This window comes from Coregonus lavaretus (assembly GCF_964263955.1).
Source record: "Coregonus lavaretus genome assembly, chromosome: 11".
In the NCBI taxonomy this organism is placed as follows: Eukaryota; Metazoa; Chordata; class Actinopteri; order Salmoniformes; family Salmonidae; genus Coregonus; species Coregonus lavaretus.
This window is the reverse complement of record NC_139998.1, coordinates 59,544,185-59,568,848: the sequence shown is the minus strand read 5'-3', so window position 1 is coordinate 59,568,848 and position 24,664 is coordinate 59,544,185. Positions and strand designations below refer to the sequence as shown.

Below are 24,664 nucleotides of genomic sequence, written 5' to 3'. Positions count from 1 at the left end.
AATTTAATACATTTTTAATTCAGGCTGTAACACAAAAGGTGGAAAAAAGGGGTGTGAATACTTTCTGAAGACACTAGGTGTAGAACCAAGGCCGGGAAAATCCTTTATCATGATTTAGCCCCACAGCTATGGGTCGATGGTAAGAGGGGCAGACACAGTCAAGGTTTTTAAATCACGTTTGCCTTTTTAGTTTTTAATAAATTATTTTACTGTAATTTTAGCTTTTTCTTTACATCAACGATTTCACAATTATTTGAGACATTTTATAGTTGTAATTGTATTGTTTTACTGTAAAATGTGTTGTGATTTTAAATGCACTACAAAATAATGTTTGATTCTGTTTGAAGCTGGTGTTCTACGCCAACGTGCTGGGAGGTGACCTCGATACGGGCCACAACGAAGAGGAGGTATGAAATGTTGTGGCTGGAGCAGCCTACTAATGTTTATTATCTAATAAACTAGAAAGGTATTTGTCCATGAAGAGAAGTTGTGTGACTTGGTTTAACTGTTTTGGTAGCCCTTTCCACTTCAATACGGATTGAAAATGGCAGATTTCGTCTTGACTGATAACCGTTATAAATTTGAGCACAGCACGCAACAAGAAGTTGCCACCATCCCTCCCACTAATTGGGCTACTTTTTCACATTTGTTGTTGTCTGATTGAGGTAAATGCTGTAAATGGAGAGGAGAGGATGTGTTCTGACCGATGAGACGTTGAGGATGCTGTAAATGGAGGGGAGAGGATGTGTTCTGACCGATGAGACGTTGAGGATGCTGTAAATGGAGAGGAGAGGATGTGTTCTGACCGATGAGACGTTGAGGATGCTGTAAATGGAGGGGAGAGGATGTGTTCTGACAGATGAGACGTTGAGGATGCTGTAAATGGAGAGGAGAGGATGTGTTCTGACCGATGAGACACTGAGGATGCTGTAAATGGAGAGGAGAGGATGTGTTCTGACCGATGAGATGCTGAGGATGCTGTAAATGGAGAGGAGAGGATGTGTTCTGACAGATGAGACGTTGAGGATGCTGTAAATGGAGAGGAGAGGATGTGTTCTGACCGATGAGACGTTGAGGATGCTGTAAATGGAGAGGAGAGGATGTGTTCTGACCGATGAGACGTTGAGGATGCTGTAAATGGAGAGGAGAGGATGTGTTCTGACCGATGAGACGTTGAGGATGCTGTAAATGGAGAGGAGAGGATGTGTTCTGACAGATGAGACGTTGAGGATGCTGTAAATGGAGAGGAGAGGATGTGTTCTGACCGATGAGACGTTGAGGATGCTGTAAATGGAGAGGAGAGGATGTGTTCTGACCGATGAGACGTTGAGGATGCTGTAAATGGAGAGGAGAGGATGTGTTCTGACCGATGAGACGCTGAGGATGCTGTAAATGGAGAGGAGAGGATGTGTTCTGACCGATGAGACGTTGAGGATGCTGTAAATGGAGAGGAGAGGATGTGTTCTGACCGATGAGACGTTGAGGATGCTGTAAATGGAGAGGAGAGGATGTGTTCTGACCGATGAGACGTTGAGGATGCTGTAAATGGAGGGGAGAGGATGTGTTCTGACAGATGAGACGTTGAGGATGCTGTAAATGGAGAGGAGAGGATGTGTTCTGACAGATGAGACGTTGAGGATGCTGTAAATGGAGAGGAGAGGATGTGTTCTGACCGATGAGACGCTGAGGATGCTGTAAATGGAGAGGAGAGGATGTGTTCTGACCGATGAGACGTTGAGGATGCTGTAAATGGAGAGGAGAGGATGTGTTCTGACCGATGAGACGTTGAGGATGCTGTAAATGGAGAGGAGAGGATGTGTTCTGACCGATGAGACGTTGAGGATGCTGTAAATGGAGGGGAGAGGATGTGTTCTGACAGATGAGACGTTGAGGATGCTGTAAATGGAGAGGAGAGGATGTGTTCTGACCGATGAGACACTGAGGATGCTGTAAATGGAGAGGAGAGGATGTGTTCTGACAGATGAGACGTTGATGATTATAATAAATCCCGCTTTGATGTCATACAAGCAAACCAAACACCCATGAGTCCAAATGTGCGCTTCACATTTCCATATCTGAAAACTCATGTCATTTACAGGATCAACGTTTATGATCGCTATGTTTGATCCACAGTTACAAGGATGACTTGTTATACCCTGGGTTGCCCTGAACAGAATGAGCCTGTTTGTCGTATTGGGAAGTAAATTATGTGCAGAACACGCACTTCAATGCACTAATGACCAAAATTACAATCTATTTGTCTGAAGTGCCTTTTGAAAGCCCTATTTAGGACTAGTATTAGGCAAGTAGCCTTGGCTTGTGTGAGCCGGAACGGCTCGTAGGGCAGGAGCCGATCTCCTGTTTCTGTAGGGTGAGGCAGCTTGATGTACAGTACACCCCCTGGACAGGACGCCAGTCTATCGCAGGTCCTTACCCCCAAATCTATCTCCTTAATGCTGAGTGCCAAGCAGAGACACATCAGGTCCCATTTTTACAGTCTTTGGATATGACTCTGCCCGGGATTGAACTCACAACCTTCCCAGTCGCAGGACACTTTAACCACAAGGCCACTGAGTTGGTTATAGAATGTGGGTTATGTAATTATTACCCCAGCATGTCCGTTCTTCCAGTAGACGATTCGGACGGGATTAGTTTGATCTAATTGCCGCTGTAATTCTTCTTCTTTTTTTCTCATTCAAAATGTACCGTTATGACGGAAGCCTGGAGGCTCTTCTAGGCATGAAGATATTTCAGATGTCTAGGGATAACCTAATATTGGCCTTCAGTTCAGATGTCTAGGGATAACCTAATATTGGCCTTCAGTTCAGATGTCTAGGGATAACCTAATATTGGCCTTCAGTTCAGATGTCTAGGGATAACCTAATATTGGCCTTCAGTTCAGATGTCTAGGGATAACCTAATATTGGCCTTCAGTTCAGATGTCTAGGGATAACCTAATATTGGCCTTCAGTTCAGATGTCTAGGGATAACCTAATATTGGCCTTCAGTTCAGATGTCTAGGGATAACCTAATATTGGCCTTCAGTTCAGATGTCTAGGGATAACCTAATATTGGCCTTCAGTTCAGATGTCTAGGGATAACCTAATATTGGCCTTCAGTTCAGATGTCTAGGGATAACCTAATATTGGCCTTCAGTTCAGATGTCTAGGGATAACCTAATATTGGCCTTCAGTTCAGATGTCTAGGGATAACCTAATATTGGCCTTCAGTTCAGATGTCTAGGGATAACCTAATATTGGCCTTCAGTTCAGATGTCTAGGGATAACCTAATATTGGCCTTCAGTTCAGATGTCTGGAGACACCAGTTAGACCTCTCACTCAAACCTTTGTAATAGTATTTTATTATCTTGTACCTACTCCAAAAGTTCAATGAATATTCTTATTATGTTACTGAATGTATCCAGAGTATTTTCAGATTTCGTTATCAACAAATGCTGTGAAAAGTACAGTAAATGTAAAATGCACATCAAATCAACAGTGTAATGTTTGGATCCAGTCTTGTGTCAGGTGACCTGTTGTGTCCTCACCTTGGGTCTAATCATTTCCCCATCATCCCCAAAGTGTTCTCTTTCGATTGCTACCACGGTCATGTGGTTCTTCTGTAAGAAACATTTTACATTTGGCCCTATCCAATTAGGTCCATTTCCAGAAGTGTAAGGGGTCAAGTTATTTTTATGCTAGTGGGAGAAGTTTTTAAAAGTGCAAATTGAATCAATCAGGAGGAGGAGCCTCTGTCTGAGTCCAGCGAGCTCACCCTGCAGGAGCTCATGGGGGAGGAGAGGAGGAACAAGAAGGGGCCCCGGGTCGACCCTCTGGAGAAGGTGAGGAGAGACAATGGAAATAAGTTAACTTTCTTTTAAATAAATCACTTTTTCTTTGTGTTCTTAATGAATTTACAGTTCATTCGGAAAGTATTCAGACCCCTTGACTATTTCCACGTTTTGTTACGTTACAGAAAATGGATTAAAAAATGTTTTCCCCCTCATCAATCTACACACAATACCCCATAATGACAAAGCAAAAACAGGTTTTTAGACATTTTTGCAGATGTATTAAAAATACAAAACTGAAATATCACATTTACATAAGTATTCAGACCCTTTACTCAGTACTTTGTTGAAGCACCTTTGGCAGCGATTACAACCTCGAGTCTTCTTGGGTATGACACTACAAGCTTGGCACACCTGTATTTGGGGAGTTTCTCCCGTTCTTCTCTGCAGATCCTCTCAAGCTCTGTCAGGTTGGATGGGGAGCGTCGCTGCACAGCTATTTTCAGGTCTCTCCAGAGATGTTCGATCGGGATCAAGTCTGGGATCTGGCTGGGCCACTCAAGGACATTCAGAGACTTGTCCCGAAGCCACTCCTGCATTGTTTTAGCTGTGTGCTTAGGGCCGTTGTCCTGTTGGAAGGTGAACCTTCGCCCCAGTCTGAGGTCCTGAGCGCTCTGGAGCAGGTTTTCATCAAGGATCTCTCTGTACTTTGCTCCGTTCATCTTTCCCTCGATCCTGACTAGTCTCCCAGTCGCTGCCGCTGAAAAACATCCACACAACATGCTGCCACCACCATGCTTCACCGTAGGGATGGTGCCAGATTTCCTCCAGACAAGACGCTTGGCATTCAGGCCAAAGAGTTGAATCTTGGTTTCATCAGACCAGAGAATCTTGTTTCTCATGGTCTGAGAGTCCTTTAGGTGCCTTTTGGCAAATTCCAAGCGGGCTGTCATGTGCCTTTTTACTGAGGAGTGGCTTCCGTCTGGCCACTCTCCCATAAAGGCCTGATTGGTGGAGTGCTGCAGAGATGGTTGTCCTTCTGGAAGGTTCTCCCATCTCCACAGAGGAACTCTGGAGCTTTGTCAGAGTGACCATCGTGTTCTTGGTCACCTCCCTGACCAAGGCCCTTCTCCGCCGATTGCTCAGTTTGGCCGGGCGGGCAGCTCTAGAGTCTTGGTGGTTCCAAACTTCTTCCATTTAAGAATGATAGAGGCCACTATGTTTTGGCACCCTTCCCCAGATCTGTGCTTTGACACAGTCCTGTCTCGGAGCACTACGGACAATTGCTTTGACCTCATGGCTTGGTTTTTGCTCTGACATGCACTGTCAACAGTGGGACCTTATATAGACAGGTGTGTGCCTTTCCAAATCATGTCCAATCGATTGAATTGACCACAGATGGACTCCAATCAAGTTGTAGAAACATCTCAAGGATGATCAATGGAAACAGGATGCACCGGAGCTCAATTTAGAGTCTCATAGCAAAGGGTCTTAATACTTATGTAAATAAATGCAAGCATTTCTAAAAACCTGTTTTCACTTTGTCATTATGGGATATTGTGTGTAGATTGATGAGGGGGAAAAAATAATTTCATCCATTTTAGAATAAGGCTGTAACGTAACAAAACGTTGGAAAGTCAAGGGGTCTCAATACTTTCCAAATGCACTGTAAATACTTTTGTGTTATCCTCAATGATTGAAATACTTTGTTATCCACAATAATTTAAATACTTTGTGTTAACCACATGGATTTTAAAAGCATTGTATCCACGCGTGGTTGATATGTTTTTAAAATGATCAAATCAAAAGGAGCTGGGCGTCAGGACACTGGACTGTAGACGGCCCCTCATTCCCTTCGAGGAGTTTGTCAACGAGCCGCTGAACGATGTTCTAGAGATGGACAAGGACTTCACCTTCTTCAAGGTGGACTCCGAGAGCAAGTTCTCCTTCCAGACCTGCCCATTCATCCTCAACGCCTGCACAAAGAGCCTTGGTCTTTACTACGACAACCGCATCAGTATGTACAGCGAGAGGAGGATCACAGCCCTCTACAGCCTGGTGCAAGGACAGCAGCTCAACCCATACCTCCGGCTCAAAGTACGGCGAGACCACATCATAGACGACGCCCTCGTCAGGGTGAGTCATAAACAACACACACACACACACACACACACACAAACATATATATACATACATACATACATACAGTTGAAGTCTGAAGTTTACATACACCTTAGCCAAATACGTTTAAACTAAGTTTTCACTATTCCTGACATTTAATCCTAGTAAAGATTCCATATCTTAGGTCAGTTAGGATCACCACTTTATTTTAAGAATGTGAAATGTCAGAATAATACGAGAGTGATTTATTTCAGCTTTTATTTCTTTCATCACATTCCCAGTGGGTCAGAAGTTTACATACACTCAATTAGTATTTGGTAGCATTGCCTTTAAATTGTTTAACTTGGGTCAAACGTTTCGGGTAGCCTTCCACAAGCTTCCCACAATAAGTTGGGTGAATTTTGGCCCATTCCTCCTGACAGAGCTGGTGTAACTGAGTCAGGTTTGTAGGCCTCCTTGCTCACACACGCTTTTTCAGTTCTGCCCACAAATGTTCTATAGGATTGAGGTCAGGGCTTTGTGATGGCCACTCCAATACCTTGACTTTGTTGTCCTTAACCCATTTTGCCACAACTTTGGAAGTATGCTTGGGGTCATTGTCCATTTGGAAGACCCATTTGCGACCAAGCTTTAACTTCCTGACTGATGTCTTGAGATGTTGCTTCAATATATCCACATAATTTTCCTTCCTCATGATGCCATCTATTTTGTGAAGTGCACCAGTCCCTCCTGCAGCAAAGCACCCCCACAACATGAGGCTGCCACCCCCGTGCTTCACGGTTGGGATGGTGTTCTTCAGCTTGCAAGCGTCCCCCTTTTTCCTCCAAACATAACGATGGTCATTATGGCCAAACAGTTCTATTTTAATTTCATCAGACCAGAGGACATTTCTCCAAAAAGTACGATCTTTGTCGCAATGTGCAGTTGAAAACCGTAGTCTGGCTTTTTTATTGCGGTTTTGGAGCAGTGGCTTCTTCCTTGCAGAGCGGCCTTTCAGGTTATGTCGATATAGGACTCGTTTTACTGTGGATATAGATACTTTTGTACCTGTTTCTTCCAGCATCTTCACAAGGGCCTTTGCTGTTGTTCTGGGATTGATTTGCACTTTTCGCACCAAAGTACGTTAATCTCTAGGAGACAGAACACGTCTCCTTCCTGAGCGGTATGACGGCTGCGTGGTCCCATGGTGTTTATAGTTGCGTACTATTGTTTGTACAGATGAACGTGGTACCTTCAGGTGTTTGGAAATTGCTCCCAAGGATGAACTAGACTTGTGGAGGTCTACAATTGTTTTTCGGAGGTCTTGGCTGATTTTCTTTTGATTTTCCAATGATGTCAAGCAAAGAGGCACTGAGTTTGAAGGTAGGCCTTGAAATACATCCACAGTAAACCTCCAATTGACTCAAATGATGTCAATTAGCCTATCAGAAGCTTCTAAAGCTATGACATCATTTTCTGGAATTTTCCAAGCTGTTTAAATGCACAGTCAACTTAGTGTATGTAAACTTCTGACCCACTAGAATTGTGATACAGTGAATTATAAGTGAAATAATCTGTCTGTAAACAATTGTTGGAAAAATTACTTGTGTCATGCACAAAGTAGATGTCCTAACCGACTTGCCAAAACTATAGTTTGTTAACAAGACATTTGTGGAGTGGTTGAAAAACGAGTTTGAATGATTCCAACCTAAGTGTATATAAACTTCCCACTTCAACTGTACATGTATATGACTATATACATAGGGCAGCAGCATCTAAGGTGCAGGGTTGAGTAGCCGGCTAGTGACAGTGACTAAGTTCTGGGTACTGGGTGGAAGCCGGCTAGTGATGGCTATTTAACAGTCTGATGGCCTTGAGATAGAAGCTGTTTTTCAGTCTCTCGGTCCCAGCTGTAAATGTCTTCGAGGGCAGGCAGTGTGCCCCCGGTGATGTGTTGGGCAGACCGCACCACCTTCTGGAGAGCCCTGCAGTTGCGGGCGGTGCAGTTGCCGTACCAGGCGGTGATACAGCCCGACAGGATGCTCTCAATGGTGCATCTGTAAATGGTTGTGATGGTCTTCGGGGCCAAGCTGAATTTCTTTCAGCCTCCTGAGGTTGAAGAGGCGCTGTTGCACCTTCTTCACCACGCTGTCTGTGGGGGTGGACCATTTCAGATTGTCAGTGATGTGTACGCCGAGGAACTTGAAGCTTTTGTCCCTCTACACTGCGGCCCTTTGTTTTGTTGATGTTGAGTGAGAGGTTATTTTCCTGGCCCCACTCTGCCAGGGCCCTCACCTCCTCCCTGTAGGCTGTCTCGTCATTGTTGGTAATCAAGCCTACCACTGTTGTGTCGTTTGCAAACTTGATGATTGAGTTGGAGGCGTGCTTGGCCACACAGTCATGGGTGAACAGGGAGTACAGGAGGGGGCTGAGCATGCACCCTTGTGGGGCCCCTGTGTTGAGGATTAGCGTAGTGAAGGTGTTGTTTCTTACCTTCACCACCTGGGGGCGGCCCGTCAGGAAGTCCAGGACCCAGTTGCACAGGGCGGGGTTCAGACCAAGGGCCCGTGCTTAATGATGAGCTTGGAGGGTACTATGGTGTTGAAGGCTGAGCTATAGTCAATGAACAGCATTCTGACGTAGGTATTCCTCTTGTCCAGATGGGATACGGCAGTGTGCAGTGTGATGGCGATTGCATCATCTGTGGATCTATTGGGGCGGTAAGCAAATTGAAGTGGGTCTAGGGTGTCAGGTAAGGTAGAGGTGATATGATCCTTGACTAGTCTCTCAAAGCACTTAATGATGACAGAAGTGAGTGCTACGGGGCGATAGTCATTTAGTTCAGTTACCTTCGCTTTCTTGGGTACAGCAACAATGGTGGCCATCTTGAAGCATGTGGGGACAGCAGACTGGGATAGGGAGAGATTTAATATATCCGTAACACTCCAGCCAGCTGGTCTGCGCATGCTCTGAGGACGCGACTAGGGATGCCGTCTGGGCCGGCAGCCTTGCGAGGGTTAACGCGCTGAAATGTCTTACTCACATTGGCCACAGAGAACGAGAGCCCACAGTCCTCTTGAGCGGGCCACGTCGTTGGCACTGTGTTATCCTCAAAGCGAGTGAAGAAGGTGTTTAGCTTGTCTGGGAGCGAGACGTCGGTGTCGGCGACGTGGCTGGTTTTCCTTTTGTAGTCCGTGATTGTCTGGAGTCCCTGCCACTGACGTCTTGTATCTGAGCTATTTAATTGCGACTGCACTTTGTTTCTGTACTGACGTTTTGCCCGTTTGATTGCCTTACGGAGGGAAAGAATAACTACACTGTTTTATATTCAACCATATTCCCAGTCACCTTGCTGTGGTTTGCGCTTTCAGTTTTGCTGCCATCTATCCACAGTTTTTGATTTGGATAGGTTTTAATCGTCACAATTGGAACAACATCCCCTATACACTTCCCAATGAACTCCGTCATTGTGTTACGTCAATGTTATTCTCAGAGGTGACCCGGAACGTATCCCAGTCCGCGTGATCAAAACAATCTTGAAGCATGGATTCCGATTGGTCAGACCAGCGTTGAATAGATATTAGCACGGATAATTCTTGTTTGAGTTTCTGCCTATAGGAAGGGAGGAGCAGAATTAAGTCATGATCCGATTTGCCGAAGGGAGATCGGGGATAGGGCCTTGTAGCCATCCCGGAAGGGAGAGTAACAATGTTCGAGAGTTTTTGAAGCACGAGTACTACAGGCAATGTGTTGATAGAACTTCGGTAGTGTTTTCCTCAGATTTACTTTGTTAAAGTCCCCAGCTACCATAAATGCGGCCTCAGGATATACAGTTTCCAGTTTGCACAATGTCCTGTGTAGTTCCTTGAGCGCCGTTGTGGTGTCGGCTTGAGGGGGAATATACACAGCTGTGACGATGACCGAAGATAATTATCTCGGGAGGTGAGGACTCTGCGGTCGGTATTTGATTGAGGTATTCTAGGTCGGGTGAATAAAAGGACTTGAGTTCCTGTACGTTACCACAATCACACCATGAGTAGTTAATCATGAAACATACACCTCCGCATTTCTTCTTTCCGGAGAGTTCTTTATTCCTGTCTGCGAGATGTACTGGACGGGGACAGTATATTAGGAGAGAGCCATGATTCCGTGAAACAGAGCATGTTACAGTCCCTGATGTCTCTCTGGAAGGAGATCCTCGCCCTGAGCTCGTCTACTTTATTGTCCAGGGACTTAACATTAGCGAGTAATATACTCGGAAGCGGTGGAAGTCCACTCCGAATACCTCTTCTCTGCCGGTGGCGTCTTGGAGCAGCCTCTGGGATAAGTTCAAGCGCCTTGGGGGGTACGAACAAAGGATCCAATTCAGGAGAGTCGTATTTCTGTTCGAAATGCAGGTGAGTTAGCACCGCTCTGATATCCAAAAGTGATTTCCGTCTGTATGTAAAAAACGCATAAAAAATTCTGGGTTAATAATGTAAGAAATAACAACAACTAAAAGACTTCATCTGTCTTAATGATTTCATCAGACAAGCTCAGTGCATATAGTTGATTAGATTAAAACACATAGGATGTGTCAATATATGGAAAAATACACATTTTAAATGTCTACCAATCGATTGGTCGAAAGAACAGACTACTCTCGGTCGACCAAGACCAGGCTGGTGCTATGGTTCCTCTGTGTGTCTGTCTTAATCCTCCTAACCTGCTTTCTGTGTCCTACAGTTGGAGATGATCGCCATGGAGAACCCAGCGGACCTGAGAAAGCAGCTGTTTGTGGAGTTTGAAGGAGAGCAGGGCGTCGACGAGGGAGGGGTGTCCAAAGAGTTCTTCCAGCTGGTGCTGGAGGAGATGTTCAACCCTGATATTGGTGAGATGTTCAACTCTGATATTGGTGAGATGTTCAACTCTGATATTGGTGAGATGTTCAACTCTGATATTGGTGAGATGTTCAACCCTGATATTGGTGAGATGTTCAACTCTGATATTGGTGAGATGTTCAACTCTGATATTGGTGAGATGTTCAACCCTGATATTGGTGAGATGTTCAACCCTGATATTGGTGAGATGTTCAGCCCTGATATTGGTGAGATGTTCAACCCTGATATTGGTGAGATGTTCAATCCTGATATTGGTGAGATGTTCAACCCTGATATTGGTGAGATGTTTAACCCTGATATTGGTGAGATGTTCTGCTTGGAATGTTAAGGCTTTGCGTTATACATGCTGTTATATGTAAGCCAAAGACACATTTCTATATACAGTGCAATCGGAAAGTACATTACAGCCTTATTCTAAAATAGATAAAATACTTTTTTCCCTCATCAATTTACATACAATACCAAATAATGATAAAGCGAAAACAAGTTTTTAGAAATATTTGCAAATGTAAAAAAATTATAGATACCTTATTTGCATAAGTATTCAGACCCTTTGCTATGAGACTCGATATTGAGCTCAGATGCATCCTGTTTCCATTGTTCATCCTTGAGATGTTTCTACAACTTGATTGGAGTGCACCTGTGGTACATTTAAATTGATTGGACATGATTTGGAAAGGCACACACCTGTCTATATAAGGTCCCACAGTTGACAGTGCATGTCAGAGCAAAAACCAAGCCATGAGGTCGAAGGAATTGTCCGTAGAGCTCTGAGACAGGATTGTGTTGAGGCACACTCTGGTCACCCGATGGTCACTCTGGCAGAGCTCTAGAGTTCCTCTGTGGAGATGGGAGAACCTTCCAGAAGGACAAACATCTCTGCAGCACTCCACCAATCAGGCCTTTATGGTACAGTGGCCAGACGGAAGCCACTCCTCAGTAAAAAGCATATGACAGTCCGCTTGGAAACAAGATTCTCTGGTCTGATGAAACCAAGATTCAACTCTTTGGCCTGAATGCCAAGAGCCACGTCTGGAGGAAACCTGGCACCATCCCTACGGTGAAGCATGGTGGTGGCAGCGTCATGCTGTGGGGATGTTTTTCAGTGGCAGCGACTGGGAGACTAGTCAGGATCGAGGCAAAGATGAACAGAGCAAAGTACAGAGAGATCCTTGATGAAAACCTGCTCCAGAGCGCTCAGAACCTCAGACTGGGGCGAATGTTCACCTTCCAACAGGACAACGACCCTAAGCACACAGCCAAGACAATGCAGGAGTGGCTTCGGGACAAGTCTCTGAATGTCCTTGAGTGGCCCAGCCAGAGCCCGGACTTGAACCCGATCGAACATCTCTGGAGAGACCTAAAATAGCTGTGCAGCGACGCTCTCCATCCAACCTGACAGAGCTTGAGAGGATCTGCAGAGAAGAATGGGAGAAACTCCCCAAATACAGGTGTGCCAAGCTTGTAGCGTCATACCCAAGAAGACTCGAGGCTGTAATCGCTGCCAAAGGTGCTTCAACAAAGTACTGACTAAAGGGTCTGAATACTTACGTAAATGTGTTATTTCAGATTGTTATTTTTAATACATTTGCAAAAATGTCTAAACCTGTTTTTGCTTTGTCATTGAGTTATTGTGTGTAGATTGATGAGGGTGGGAAAACAATTTAATCAATTTTAGAATAAGGCTGTAACGTAACAAAATGTGGAAAAAGTCAAGGGATATGAATACTTTCCGAATGCACTGTATGTAAAGCCAAAGACACATTTCTATAAAAAAAATATTTTGACGTTTTAAACTTGAACTTAATATTCACAAACAAATTGTCCATCTGTGGTCACGGTATTAATGTCCAGTGGTCCTTCCCTCCCTCCTCCAGGTATGTTTACGTATGATGAGTCCACCAAGCTGTTCTGGTTCAACCCGTCCTCTCTGGAGAACGAGGCCCAGTTCTCCCTGATAGGCATCGTCCTGGGCCTGGCCATCTACAACAACTGCATCCTGGATGTTCACTTTCCCATGGTGGTCTACAGGAAACTGATGGGGAAGAAAGGCACCTATCTGGACCTGGCAGACTCACACCCGGTACTGGAACATGCTGAAATATGTTTTAAATGTCATTTTTAATAGATCTATGTCATTTAAAGAGTGTTTCAGGTTAGACAACTACTACAAGGACTCAGTATTCTATTTTGATTAAAAACCTTCTAAATACATAATATAGCATCTGTATCCCTGTTAAATACATATTAATATAGCATCTGTATCCCTGTTAAATACATATTAATGTAGCATGTGTATCCCTGTTAAATACATATTAATTTAGCATCTGTATCCCTGTTAAATGCATATTAATATAGCATGTGTATCCCTGTTAAATATATATTAATATAGCATCTGTATCCCTGTTAAATACATATTAATATAGCATCTGTATCCCTGTTAAATACATATTAATATAGCATGTGTATCCCTGTTAAATACATATTAATGTAGCATGCTTATCCCTGTTAAATACATATTAATATAGCATCTGTATCCCTGTTAAATACATATTAATATAGCATCTGTATCCCTGTTAAATACATATTAATATAGCATGTGTATCCCTGTTAAATACATATTAATGTAGCATCTGTATCCCTGTTAAATACATATTAATATAGCATCTGTATCCCTGTTAAATACATATTAATATAGCATGTGTATCCCTGTTAAATACATATTAATGTAGCATGCTTATCCCTGTTAAATGCATATTAATATAGCATGTGTATCCCTGTTAAATACATATTAATGTAGCATGCTTATCCCTGTTAAATACATATTAATATAGCATCTGTATCCCTGTTAAATACATATTAATATAGCATCTGTATCCCTGTTAAATACATATTAATATAGCATGTGGCGCAGTGGTCTAAGGCACTGCATCGCAGTGCTAACTGTGTCACTAGAGATCCTGGTTTGAATCCAGGCTCTGTCGCAGCCGGCCGCGACCGGGAGACTCATGGGCGGCGCACAATTGGCCCAGCGTCGTCCAGGGTAGGGGAGGGAATGGCCGGCAGGGATGTAGCTCAGTTGATAGAGCATGGCGTTTGCAACGCCAGGGTTGTGGGTTCGATTCCCACAGGGGGCCAGTATAAAAAAATATATATATGTAAGTCGCTCTGGATAAGAGCGTCTGCTAAATGACTAAAATGTAAATGTATGTGTATCCCTGTTAAATATATATTAATATAGCATCTGTATCCCTGTTAAATACATATTAATATAGCATCTGTATCCCTGTTAAATACATATTAATATAGCATGTGTATCCCTGTTAAATACATATTAATGTAGCATGCTTATCCCTGTTAAATACATATTAATATAGCATCTGTATCCCTGTTAAATACATATTAATATAGCATCTGTATCCCTGTTAAATACATATTAATATAGCATGTGTATCCCTGTTAAATACATATTAATGTAGCATGCTTATCCCTGTTAAATACATATTAATGTAGCATGCTTATCCCTGTTAAATACATATTAATATAGCATCTGTATCCCTGTTAAATACATATTAATATAGCATCTGTATCCCTGTTAAATACATATTAATATAGCATGTGTATCCCTGTTAAATACATATTAATGTAGCATGCTTATCCCTGTTAAATACATATTAATGTAGCATGTTCAAAGATTATAGAACAGTTTTGTGTTGCCCCTTCTGACTATCGATCTTAGTGGGAACTGCTGCTGTGTTGTAGTTGAGATTATTGATTGATTGATTTTATTAGGATCCCCATTAGCTGTTGATCATGCATCATACATCCATTATACTAACTGATAGCATGTGGTCTCTCCCATTATACTGACTGATAGCATGTGGTCTCTCCCATTATACTGACTGATAGCCTGTTGTCTCTCCCATTATACTGACTGATAGCCTGTGGTCTCTCCCATTATACTGACTGATAGCCTGTGGTCTCTCCCATTATATTGACTGATAGCCTGTGGTCTCTCCCATTATACTGACTGATAGCCTGTGGTCTCTCCCATTATACTGACTGATAGCCTGTGGTCTCTCCCATTATATTGACTGATAGCCTGTGGTCTCTCCCATTATACTAACTGATAGCCTGTGGTCTCTCCCATTATATTGACTGATAGCCTGTGGTCTCTCCCATTATATTGACTGATAGCCTGTGGTCTCTCCCATTATACTGACTGATAGCCTGTGGTCTCTCCCATTATACTGACTGATAGCCTGTGGTCTCTCCCATTATATTGACTGATAGCCTGTGGTCTCTCCCATTATATTGACTGATAGCCTGTGGTCTCTCCCATTATACTGACTGATAGCCTGTGGTCTCTCCCATTATACTGACTGATAGCCTGTGGTCTCTCCCATTATACTGACTGATAGCCTGTGGTCTCTCCCATTATACTGACTGATAGCCTGTGGTCTCTCCCATTATACTGACTGATAGCCTGTGGTCTCTCCCATTATACTGACTGATAGCCTGTGGTCTCTCCCATTATACTGACTGATAGCCTGTGGTCTCTCCCATTATACTGACTGATAGCCTGTGGTCTCTCCCATTATACTGACTGATAGCCTGTGGTCTCTCCCATTATACTGACTGATAGCCTGTGGTCTCTCCCATTATATTGACTGATAGCCTGTGGTCTCTCCCATTATACTGACTGATAGCCTGTGGTCTCTCCCATTATACTGACTGATAGCCTGTGGTCTCTCCCATTATATTGACTGATAGCCTGTGGTCTCTCCCATTATATTGACTGATAGCCTGTGGTCTCTCCCATTATACTGACTGATAGCCTGTGGTCTCTCCCATGCCAGGTTCAGTACCAGAGTCTGAAGGAGCTGCTGGAGTATGAGGGGAACGTGGAGGAGGACATGATGATCACCTTCCAGATCTCACAGACTGACCTGTTTGGAGACCCCATCACTTACGACCTGAGGGAACACGGGGACAAGATACCTGTTAGTGCGGACAATAGGAAGGTGAGATACCTGTTAGTGAGGACAATAGGAAGGTGAGATACCTGTTAGTGACTGAAGTATCTAGTCTATATCAGGACCACTGAAGTATCTAGTCTATCACAGGACCACTGAAGTATCTAGTCTATCACAGGACCACTGAAGTATCTAGTCTATCACAGGACCACTGAAGTATCTAGTCTATATCAGGACCACTGAAGTATCTAGTCTATCACAGGACCACTGAAGTATCTAGTCTATATCAGGACCACTGAAGTATCTAGTCTATATCAGGACCACTGAAGTATCTAGTCTATCACAGGATCACTGAAGTATCTAGTCTATATCAGGACCACGGAAGTATCTAGTCTATCACAGGACCACTGAAGTATCTAGTCTATATCAGGACCACTGAAGTATCTAGTCTATATCAGGACCACGGAAGTATCTAGTCTATCACAGGACCACTGAAGTATCTAGTCTATCACAGGACCACTGAAGTATCTAGTCTATCACAGGACCACTGAAGTATCTAGTCTATCACAGGACCACTGAGGTATCAAATAAGTTTATACTGTCGAAGTGAATGATGCCATTTATTTTGACTGGTCCTATCTGTGTGTCTGTGTTCTCCAGGAGTTTGTCTCTCTGTATGGTGATTACATGCTCAATAAGAGTGTGGAGCGCCAGTTCAAAGCCTTCAGAAGGGGCTTCCGGATGGTCACCAACGAGTCGCCGCTCAAGTGTTTATTTAGACCTGAAGAAGTGGAGCTACTCATCTGTGGAAGCAGGGTAAGCTACTTATCTGTGGAAGCAGGGTAAGCTACTTATCTGTGGAAGCAGGGTAAGCTATGTATCTGTGGAAGCAGGGTAAGCTACGTATCTGTGGAAGCAGGGTAAGCTACTTATCTGTGGAAGCAGGGTAAGCTACGTATCTGTGGAAGCAGGGTAAGCTACGTATCTGTGGAAGCAGGGTAAGCTACGTATCTGTGGAAGCAGGGTAAGCTACGTATCTGTGGAAGCAGGGTAAGCTACGTATCTGTGGAAGCAGGGTAAGCTACGTATCTGTGGAAGCAGGGTAAGCTACTTATCTGTGGAAGCAGTGTAAGCTACGTATCTGTGGAAGTAGGGTAAGCTACGTATCTGTGGAAGCAGGGTAAGCTACGTATCTGTGGAAGCAGGGTAAGCTACGTATCTGTGGAAGCAGGGTAAGCTACTTATCTGTGGAAGCAGTGTAAGCTACGTATCTGTGGAAGCAGGGTAAGCTACTTATCTGTGGAAGCAGTAAGGAAAGTGATCTGAGGCCTGTTCTCAATTATTCTGTCTTCGTTTACTCACTTCCTCTCCTGGTTTCCTTTTCTAAATGATGTGAGGAAGTAGGTCACTGGGATCTTGGCCCTTCTGCTCCAATACGGGTGAGAAGGGGGCAATGAGACGGGAGAATAATAATAAATATTAATATGCCATTTAGCAGACGCTTTTATCCTTATTTTTTATTATTTTTATTTTTATCATTTAGCAGACGCTCTTATCCAGAGCGACTTACATGAGCAATTAGGGTTAAGTGCCTTGCTCAAGGGCACATGGACAGATTTTTCACCTAGTCGGCTCGGGGATTAGAACCAGCGACCTTTCGGTTACTGGCACAACGCTCTTAACCACTAAGCTACCTGCCGCCCCTATCCTTGGCGTTACAAGCGCCGTGCTCTACCAGCTGAGCTACAGAGGACCACAGGATGCAAGGTATCACGGAAAGACTGATTTTGAGATTTGAGCCACAGAAAAGGACATTTGGTGTCCGCGTTGGGATCACTGCTTCCTGTTTTCTACACCACCTGATCTAATGTAGCCTGATGTGTTTGTCTCTTGTGTTCAGAATTTAGACTTTCAAGCACTTGAAGAAACGACCGAGTATGACGGCGGCTACAGCAGAGATTGTCGCGTTATCAAGTAAAAACATGTTGTAATTTATCTCCAGAATGACACAGAATGTTAAAATGTTGACATAGATTTTTTTTTTAGTCCAATACATAACTCTATTTCAAAATGTCTCTTTAAAAGATCATATCTGTGGACATTTATTTAATTCGACTCCTGCTCATTCTGATACTGCTGTTTTATTGTTATGTAATGTTGTTATATATATATCATGTTTTATGAAATGTTGTTGTTTATTTCCCCTCTCACAGAGACTTCTGGGAGACGGTGCACTCGTTTGGTGAGGAGGATAAGAGGCTGTTCCTCCAGTTTACTACAGGGACTGACAGAGCACCCGTAGGAGGCCTGGGAAAGCTGAAGATGATCATCGCCAAGAACGGCCCCGACACAGACAGGTGAGACCAGGGGGTGCATCCCAAATGGCTCCCTATTCCCTATATAGTGCACTACCATAAGGCTCTGGTCTAAAGTAGTGCACTATGTAGGGAATAGGGTGCCATTTGGGACAGAGTCCTGTTTCAATGGGGCCTCCCAGACGACTTGGACAGATCTATAATCTCGCTCTCTCTCTCTCCCCCATCTCCTCGCTCTCTCTCTCCCCCCTCTCTCTCGCTCACTCTCCCCCTCTCTCTCTCCCCTCTCTCCTCTCACTACCCCGTCTCGCTCTTCTCTCTCTCTCTGTCTCCCCCACTCTCTCCCACCTCTCTCCACGCTCTCTCTCCCCATCTCTCTCTCTCTCTCTCCCTCTCTCCTCTCTCCCCCCTGTCCTCTCTCTCTCCCCCATCTCTCTGTCTCTCCCCCATCTCTCTGTCTCTCCCCTCTCTCCTCTCTCTCTCCCCCCTCTCGCTCTCTCTCTCCCCCCTCTCGCTCTCTCTCTCCCCCCTCTCGCTCTTCTCTCTCTGTCTCCCCCCTCTCTCCACGCTCTCTCTCCCCCATCTCTGTCTCTCTCCCCCTCTCTCTCCCCCATCTCTATGTCTCTCTCCTCTCCCCTCTCTCTCTCCCCCATCTCTCTGTCTCTCTCTCCCATCTCTCTGTCTCTCTCTCCCATCTCTCTGTCTCTCTCTCCCCCTCTCTCATCCCTCTCTCCCCCTCTCTCCTCTCTCTCTCCCCCCTCTCTCCTCTCTCTCTCCCCCCTCTCGCTCTTCTCTCTCTTTCTGTCGCCCCCTCTCTCCCTCTCTCTCTCTCTCTCTCTCTCTCTCTCTCTCTCTCCAGGTTACCTACTTCTCACACCTGTTTTAATGCTTTGCTGCTCCCTGAATACGATTCGAAGGAGAAGCTGAAGGAAAGACTTCTCAAAGCCATCACTTATGCCAAAGGATTTGGAATGCTGTGACACAAAACAAACAAACTACTCTGAAAAGAAGAAACTTAAATGGTTACACCTTTTTTTATGGAGAAGGAAGGAGTTCTACAACCCAGTGATGCATGAGTTGAAATGAAAAGTGGCATTATGACTGTGTGCCTGAACAGTATCTAGGCTGACACCTTGATCCCCTCAGATCCCAACCTCTCCTTATTTTTCTGGCCGTTTCAAATAGTTTAAATCAGCTAGAATTCTTACTGGACCTCGCCCGGTTCTTCTTTTACATGTGTTTATTAAAGATTGTTGACGTGTAAAAACTTTTAAGAAGCAGCCAGTAAAGAAGCAGGTTATCATTGTCTCTGATTGTTGTGAAAGTGCGCTTAACTAGATCTTCAGAATGTTAGTGAATGGTATATACAGGACTGTATACTGTTAGTGAATGGTATATACAGGACTGTATACTGTTAGTGAATGGTATATACAGGACTGTATACTGTTAGTGAATGGTATATACAGGACTGTATACTGTTAGTGAATGGTATATACAGGACTGTATACTGTTAGTGAATGGTATATACAGGACTGTATACTGCCATCTGGTGACATTTTGTTTGTTTATGGATCATAAGTCTTCCCAGTCAGTATTCTGTAATGCCAGCAGTGTTGTCCGTAACACTTCCTAATATGAATACCCTCTTCATAATGCATTATAAGTGCATTCATAATACCTTGTGAGTTATGCATATGGCATTATAATACCTGACATAGGTGCTTATAGCTGCTCATAAGGATCTATAATGCATTATGAAGAGGGTGTTCATATGAAGTGTTAGCACGTTGTCTAAGGCAGGGTTTCCCAAACTCGGTCCTGGGGCCCTCCTGGGTGCACGTTTTGGTTTTTGCCCTACCACTACACAGCTGATTCAAAACATCAAAGCTTGATGAGTTGGTTATTTGAATCAGCTGTGTAGTGCTGGGGCAAAAACCAAAACGTGCACCCAGGAGGGCCCCAGGACCGAGTTTGGGAAACTCTGGTCTAAGACACAGGACTGTTCTCACCAAGTACACCAATACAGTGTTCCTGCTCTGCAGGATTCCCATAATGCACTACTTTTGACCTGGGCCCATAGGGCTCATAAGAAGTGCACTATGTTAGGGCAGGGGTCTCCTACCCTGTTCCTGGAGAGAGATACCCTCCTGTAGGTTTTAATTCCAACCCTGTTCCTGGAGAGAGATACCCTCCTGTAGGTTTTAACTCCTACCCTGTTCCTGGAGAGAGATACCCTCCTGTAGGTTTTAACTCCTACCCTGTTCCTGGAGAGAGATACCCTCCTGTAGGTTTTAATTCCAACCCTGTTCCTGGAGAGAGATACCCTCCTGTAGGTTTTAATTCCAACCCTGTTCCTGGAGAGAGATACCCTCCTGTAGGTTTTCACTCCTACCCTGTTCCTGGAGAGAGATACCCTCCTGTAGGTTTTAATTCCAACCCTGTTCCTGGAGAGAGATACCCTCCTGTAGGTTTTAACTCCAACCCTGTTCCTGGAGAGAGATTCCCTCCTGTAGGTTTTAATTCCAACCCTGTTCCTGGAGAGAGATTCCCTCCTGTAGGTTTTAACTCCAACCCTGTTCCTGGAGAGAGAGACCCTCCTGTAGGTTTTCACTCCTACCCTGTTCCTGGAGAGAGATACCCTCCTGTAGGTTTTCGCTTCAACCCCAGTTGTAACTAACCTGATTCATCTTATCAACCAGATAATTATTAGAATCAGGTGCGCTAGATTAGGGTTGGAGTGAAAACCTACAGGAGGGTATCCTCCAGGAACAGGGCTGGAGTTAACCTCCAGGAGGGTATCCTCCAGGAACAGGGCTGGAGTTAACCTCCAGGAGGGTATCCTCCAGGAACAGGGCTGGAGTTAACCTCCAGGAGGGTATCCTCCAGGAACAGGGTAGGAGTTAACCTCCAGGAGGGTATCCTCCAGGAACAGGGCTGGAGTTAACCTCCAGGAGGGTATCCTCCAGGAACAGGGCTGGAGTTAACCTCCAGGAGGGTATCCTCCAGGAACAGGGCTGGAGTTAACCTCCAGGAGGGTATCCTCCAGGAACAGGGCTGGAGTTAACCTCCAGGAGGGTATCCTCCAGGAACAGGGCTGGAGTTAACCTCCAGGAGGGTATCCTCCAGGAACAGGGCTGGAGTTAACCTCCAGGAGGGTATCCTCCAGGAACAGGGCTGGAGTTAACCTCCAGGAGGGTATCCTCCAGGAACAGGGCTGGAGTTAACCTACAGGAGGGTATCCTCCAGGAACAGGGCTGGAGTTAACCTCCAGGAGGGTATCCTCCAGGAACAGGGCTGGAGTTAACCTCCAGGAGGGTATCCTCCAGGAACAGGGTAGGAGTTAAAACCTACAGGAGGGTCTCTCTCCACACTGCCCTGATGGAGTGTTTTCAAGTTTTCTTATTTGATTTTAACGCATAATTAGACATTCAAATTAATAATTTGCTTTGCTCCAGTGTATTGTGCCGGATAACGTTAATATTTTGTTAGCTAAACCTGGAAATTTTTGGAATGTTAGAAGAATTTTGAAACCCTTTGCTCACTTTCCGGTTAATCGGACCCAGATATTGAGAAGTGTTTCTTGTATAATACTGTAATAACACCACTGAATTGATGTGACACATCCATGCTCAGAACAGACGGTGTGTTTGGGTCATGTTTTTGATTTGATTTGGTGGGACTGTGAATTGTTATTATGCTGTAGAGCACAGGGGGTTGGTGGTACCTTAATTGGGGAGGACGGGCCTCGTGGTAATGGCTGGAGTGGAATGGTATCAAACACATGGTCTGAAGCCGTTCCATTCGCTCCGTTTCAGCCATTGTTGTGAGCCGTCCTCCCCTCAGCAGCCTCCATTGCCGTAGACCTGAAAGCCTCCCAAACCCTGCAGAATGTTTTGGTTAATAGCCTAGAACGTGTGCAACAGGAAGGAAAGGAAGTATTTAGTTGTTGGCTGCCTGGTTTATTTGATCAAAATGTTATCTCATGAGATAAAGGAATGTGCAAACAATATAATTAAACACTTGATGTGTCAACATAATGCTAAATAAAAGTTACCCTGTCTCCACGTGGGAGTATATGGGGAGATCAACTATCTATTCTCATAATATTAACATTGAATTCACTCAAGCAATCTAAAAACTTCTAGAATTTACGTTCTTATCATGACATACCTCCTGAATTCCCCCTCAACGAGTTCTATTTTCACCTGGACAGTTGGTTATAAGGGACAACTACAAATAACACAATGTGCATGTCTGCTCTCAGCTTCTATGCCTGGTCACCTGACTGATTGTTCAGTGATCACTGCATCAGAAGAGGTAAAGGGAAAGGAACCTATTTTAACCTGGTTGCTACAAAGTTACCTCCTTGAAAACAGAACATCAATGTCTTGGTTTCAGGACCAGGGTGTCAACATACAGAGACAGGTTGGGAACACCAGACAGCGCAGTAATCTGGTTGAGTATTCAGGTTGGGAACACCAGACAGCGCAGTAATCTGGTTGAGTATTCAGGTTGGGAACACCAGACAGCGCAGTAATCTGGTTGAGTATTCAGGTTGGGAACACCAGACAGCGCAGTAATCTGGTTGAGTATTCAGATGAAGTAAGAGCGAGCCATGCCGGAGCGTTTGAGGTACAGGGGGACAGGAGACGGGTGTCTCAGAGAATCAGCCTGTTTAACTGGAGGGAGGACTCTATGCTGCAGATCAGCCTGTTTAACTGGAGGGAGGACTCTATGCTGCAGATCAGCCTGTTTAACTGGAGGGAGGACTCTATGCTGCAGATCAGCCTGTTTAACTGGAGGGAGGACTCTATGCTGCAGATCAGCCTGTTTAACTGGAGGGAGGACTCTATGCTGCAGATCAGCCTGTTTAACTGGAGGGAGGACTCTATGCTGCAGATCAGCCTGTTTAACTGGAGGGAGGACTCTATGCTGCAGATCAGCCTGTTTAACTGGAGGGAGGACTCTATGCTGCAGATCAGCCTGTTTAACTGGAGGGAGGACTCTATGCTGCAGATCAGCCTGTTTAACTGGAGGGAGGACTCTATGCTGCAGATCAGCCTGTTTAACTGGAGGGAGGACTCTATGCTGCAGATCAGCCTGTTTAACTGGAGGAAGGACTATGCTCCAGATCAGCCTGTTTAACTGGAGGGAGGACTATGCTGCAGATCAGCCTGTTTAACTGGAGGGAGGACTCTATGCTCCAGATCAGCCTGTTTAACTGGAGGGAGGACTCTATGCTGCAGATCAGCCTGTTTAACTGGAGGGAGGACTCTATGCTGCAGATCAGCCTGTTTAACTGGAGGGAGGACTCTATGCTGCAGATCAGCCTGTTTAACTGGAGGGAGGACTATGCTCCAGATCAGCCTGTTTAACTGGAGGGAGGACTATGCTGCAGATCAGCCTGTTTAACTGGAGGGAGGACTATGCTGCAGATCAGCCTGTTTAACTGGAGGGAGGACTATGCTCCAGATCAGCCTGTTTAACTGGAGGGAGGACTATGCTGCAGATCAGCCTGTTTAACTGGAAGGAGGACTCTATGCTGCAGATCAGCCTGTTTAACTGGAGGGAGGACTATGCTCCAGATCAGCCTGTTTAACTGGAGGGAGGACTATGCTGCAGATCAGCCTGTTTAACTGGAAGGAGGACTCTATGCTGCAGATCAGCCTGTTTAACTGTAGGGAGGACTATGCTCCAGATCAGCCTGTTTAACTGGAGGGAGGACTATGCTGCAGATCAGCCTGTTTAACTGGAGGGAGGACTCTATGCTGCAGATCAGCCTGTTTAACTGGAGGGAGGACTCTATGCTGCAGATCAGCCTGTTTAACTGGAGGGAGGACTATGCTCCAGATCAGCCTGTTTAACTGGAGGGAGGACTATGCTGCAGATCAGCCTGTTTAACTGGAGGGAGGACTATGCTCCAGATCAGCCTGTTTAACTGGAGGGAGGACTATGCTGCAGATCAGCCTGTTTAACTGGAAGGAGGACTCTATGCTGCAGATCAGCCTGTTTAACTGGAGGGAGGACTATGCTCCAGATCAGCCTGTTTAACTGGAGGGAGGACTATGCTGCAGATCAGCCTGTTTAACTGGAGGGAGGACTCTATGCTGCAGATCAGCCTGTTTAACTGGAGGGAGGACTATGCTCCAGATCAGCCTGTTTAACTGGAGGGAGGACTATGCTGCAGATCAGCCTGTTTAACTGGAAGGAGGACTCTATGCTGCAGATCAGCCTGTTTAACTGGAGGGAGGACTATGCTCCAGATCAGCCTGTTTAACTGGAGGGAGGACTATGCTGCAGATCAGCCTGTTTAACTGGAGGGAGGACTCTATGCTGCAGATCAGCCTGTTTAACTGGAGGGAGGACTATGCTCCAGATCAGCCTGTTTAACTGGAGGGAGGACTATGCTGCAGATCAGCCTGTTTAACTGGAAGGAGGACTCTATGCTGCAGATCAGCCTGTTTAACTGGAGGGAGGACTATGCTCCAGATCAGCCTGTTTAACTGGAGGGAGGACTATGCTGCAGATCAGCCTGTTTAACTGGAGGGAGGACTATGCTGCAGATCAGCCTGTTTAACTGGAGGGAGGACTCTATGCTGCAG

General features: G+C 44.9%; 1 protein-coding gene across 1 annotated transcript in view; it reads left to right on the top strand.

Moving 5' to 3' along the window:
* The window catches only part of LOC311137483 (ubiquitin-protein ligase E3A-like), a 41,438-nt gene extending 21,019 nt beyond the window's left edge, over positions 1 to 20,419 (top strand). The window contains exons 6-15 of the mRNA XM_084172022.1: positions 348 to 407; positions 3,741 to 3,842; positions 5,601 to 5,927; positions 10,617 to 10,761; positions 12,649 to 12,854; positions 15,631 to 15,795; positions 16,408 to 16,563; positions 17,648 to 17,721; positions 17,961 to 18,104; positions 18,922 to 20,419. Coding sequence (XP_084028148.1) covers positions 348 to 407; positions 3,741 to 3,842; positions 5,601 to 5,927; positions 10,617 to 10,761; positions 12,649 to 12,854; positions 15,631 to 15,795; positions 16,408 to 16,563; positions 17,648 to 17,721; positions 17,961 to 18,104; positions 18,922 to 19,042 — 1,500 coding nt within the window. The 3' untranslated portion in view covers positions 19,043 to 20,419. The remainder of the gene's footprint in view (positions 1 to 347; positions 408 to 3,740; positions 3,843 to 5,600; positions 5,928 to 10,616; positions 10,762 to 12,648; positions 12,855 to 15,630; positions 15,796 to 16,407; positions 16,564 to 17,647; positions 17,722 to 17,960; positions 18,105 to 18,921) is intronic.
* Positions 20,420 to 24,664: the final 4,245 nt, after the last annotated feature.